The sequence below is a fragment of the Lycium barbarum genome, chromosome 3 (assembly GCF_019175385.1).
Source record: "Lycium barbarum isolate Lr01 chromosome 3, ASM1917538v2, whole genome shotgun sequence".
In the NCBI taxonomy this organism is placed as follows: Eukaryota; Viridiplantae; Streptophyta; class Magnoliopsida; order Solanales; family Solanaceae; genus Lycium; species Lycium barbarum.
This window is the reverse complement of record NC_083339.1, coordinates 119,273,986-119,275,138: the sequence shown is the minus strand read 5'-3', so window position 1 is coordinate 119,275,138 and position 1,153 is coordinate 119,273,986. Positions and strand designations below refer to the sequence as shown.

General features: G+C 40.2%; 1 protein-coding gene across 1 annotated transcript; it reads right to left on the bottom strand.

The window, feature by feature from the left end:
* Positions 1 to 894, bottom strand: LOC132631188 (uncharacterized). Its single transcript, XM_060346784.1, has one exon. The coding sequence runs from the start codon at positions 892 to 894 to the stop codon at positions 1 to 3; it is 894 nt and encodes a 297-aa protein (XP_060202767.1).
* Positions 895 to 1,153: the final 259 nt, after the last annotated feature.

Genomic DNA, 1,153 nt, shown 5'->3' with positions numbered 1-1,153 from the left:
TCAGGGATGAATTTTGTAAAATAGAACATTTGAAAAGGGATTCCACTTGAACATAGTGAAACTCGAAATGAATGTAGACTTACAAGGTATGCAGAGATTCACCCCAGAGTTGTCCTTGCAGCGATGGCAAATAAAGCCACCGCCTTCCGCAAAACAATAGCCTTCACATTCTCTACACAAGAAGGCACGCTTCCAAGATAGCTCATACCCGTATGTCAAGGCTGCATGAATGTCCGATAGAGAAGTATTGTCCCCTGAAAGACCATGTGCTGAGGCCCAGGCCACCATTTCCCAGCTGCATTTCTCAGCCAAATCCGAAATTGACATGTCCTGTCCAATGGCGAAACAACTATGACTTTGTGAAGTATTCAGGAAAGGAGTCTTGTGTTGTGAACCACAGTAGGTAGTCTCCACATAGCGCAAGGAATTTACAGGAGCTAAACAATTGACATTGATTATGGGAATGTTCCTCTCATGATATTCAATAATTACAGCAGCACCAGAAGTTGACTTCAGATAATGATATTCAGCAGTTAAAGCTCTACCAAATGTTGAGGTACGAGGAACAGATGTGTCAAAGTAATCAGGAAAAGAAGTACAGTTCCTCGTCTGATGCTTCAAACCAGGGTCAATTGCTCTGATCAAGAATACATGATAGTTGATTTCTAGCACGTAATATCTTCTCGGGTTCAAACTTATGACAGTACGATTGTTCTGGCAATCAAGCTCAAACCTGGAATCTCCACAATTCAGGGGATCTGCTTTCAATCTAAAAGGAAAGCTGATCTCATGAACAGCACCACAAGAAGAAGCACACTGAGTAATGTTTTGGGCTTTGGCAATCGTTGTGCAGATTAAAAGAATAGAAATCCAGATTTCTCTTGCCAACATCATATCTACTAAGCTACTATTGCGACACTGTTCTGTTGTTTATTCCCCTGCAATTCATAAGAGTCAGTGAAGTTGCTATCTTGAATCAATATTTGAACATTCAGCATGGCAATGTCAACTGCCTAATTAGTCAAAGCTGATGTTTGATCTAGTCATAACTGAAAGTCAGTAGTCAGTTCTATATAATTAATTGTTGGGTCCATCCCATAATTTGAGGAAGGAAACATCTCCCTCATTTTAAGGAAGAAAACAAGGAAGAAAA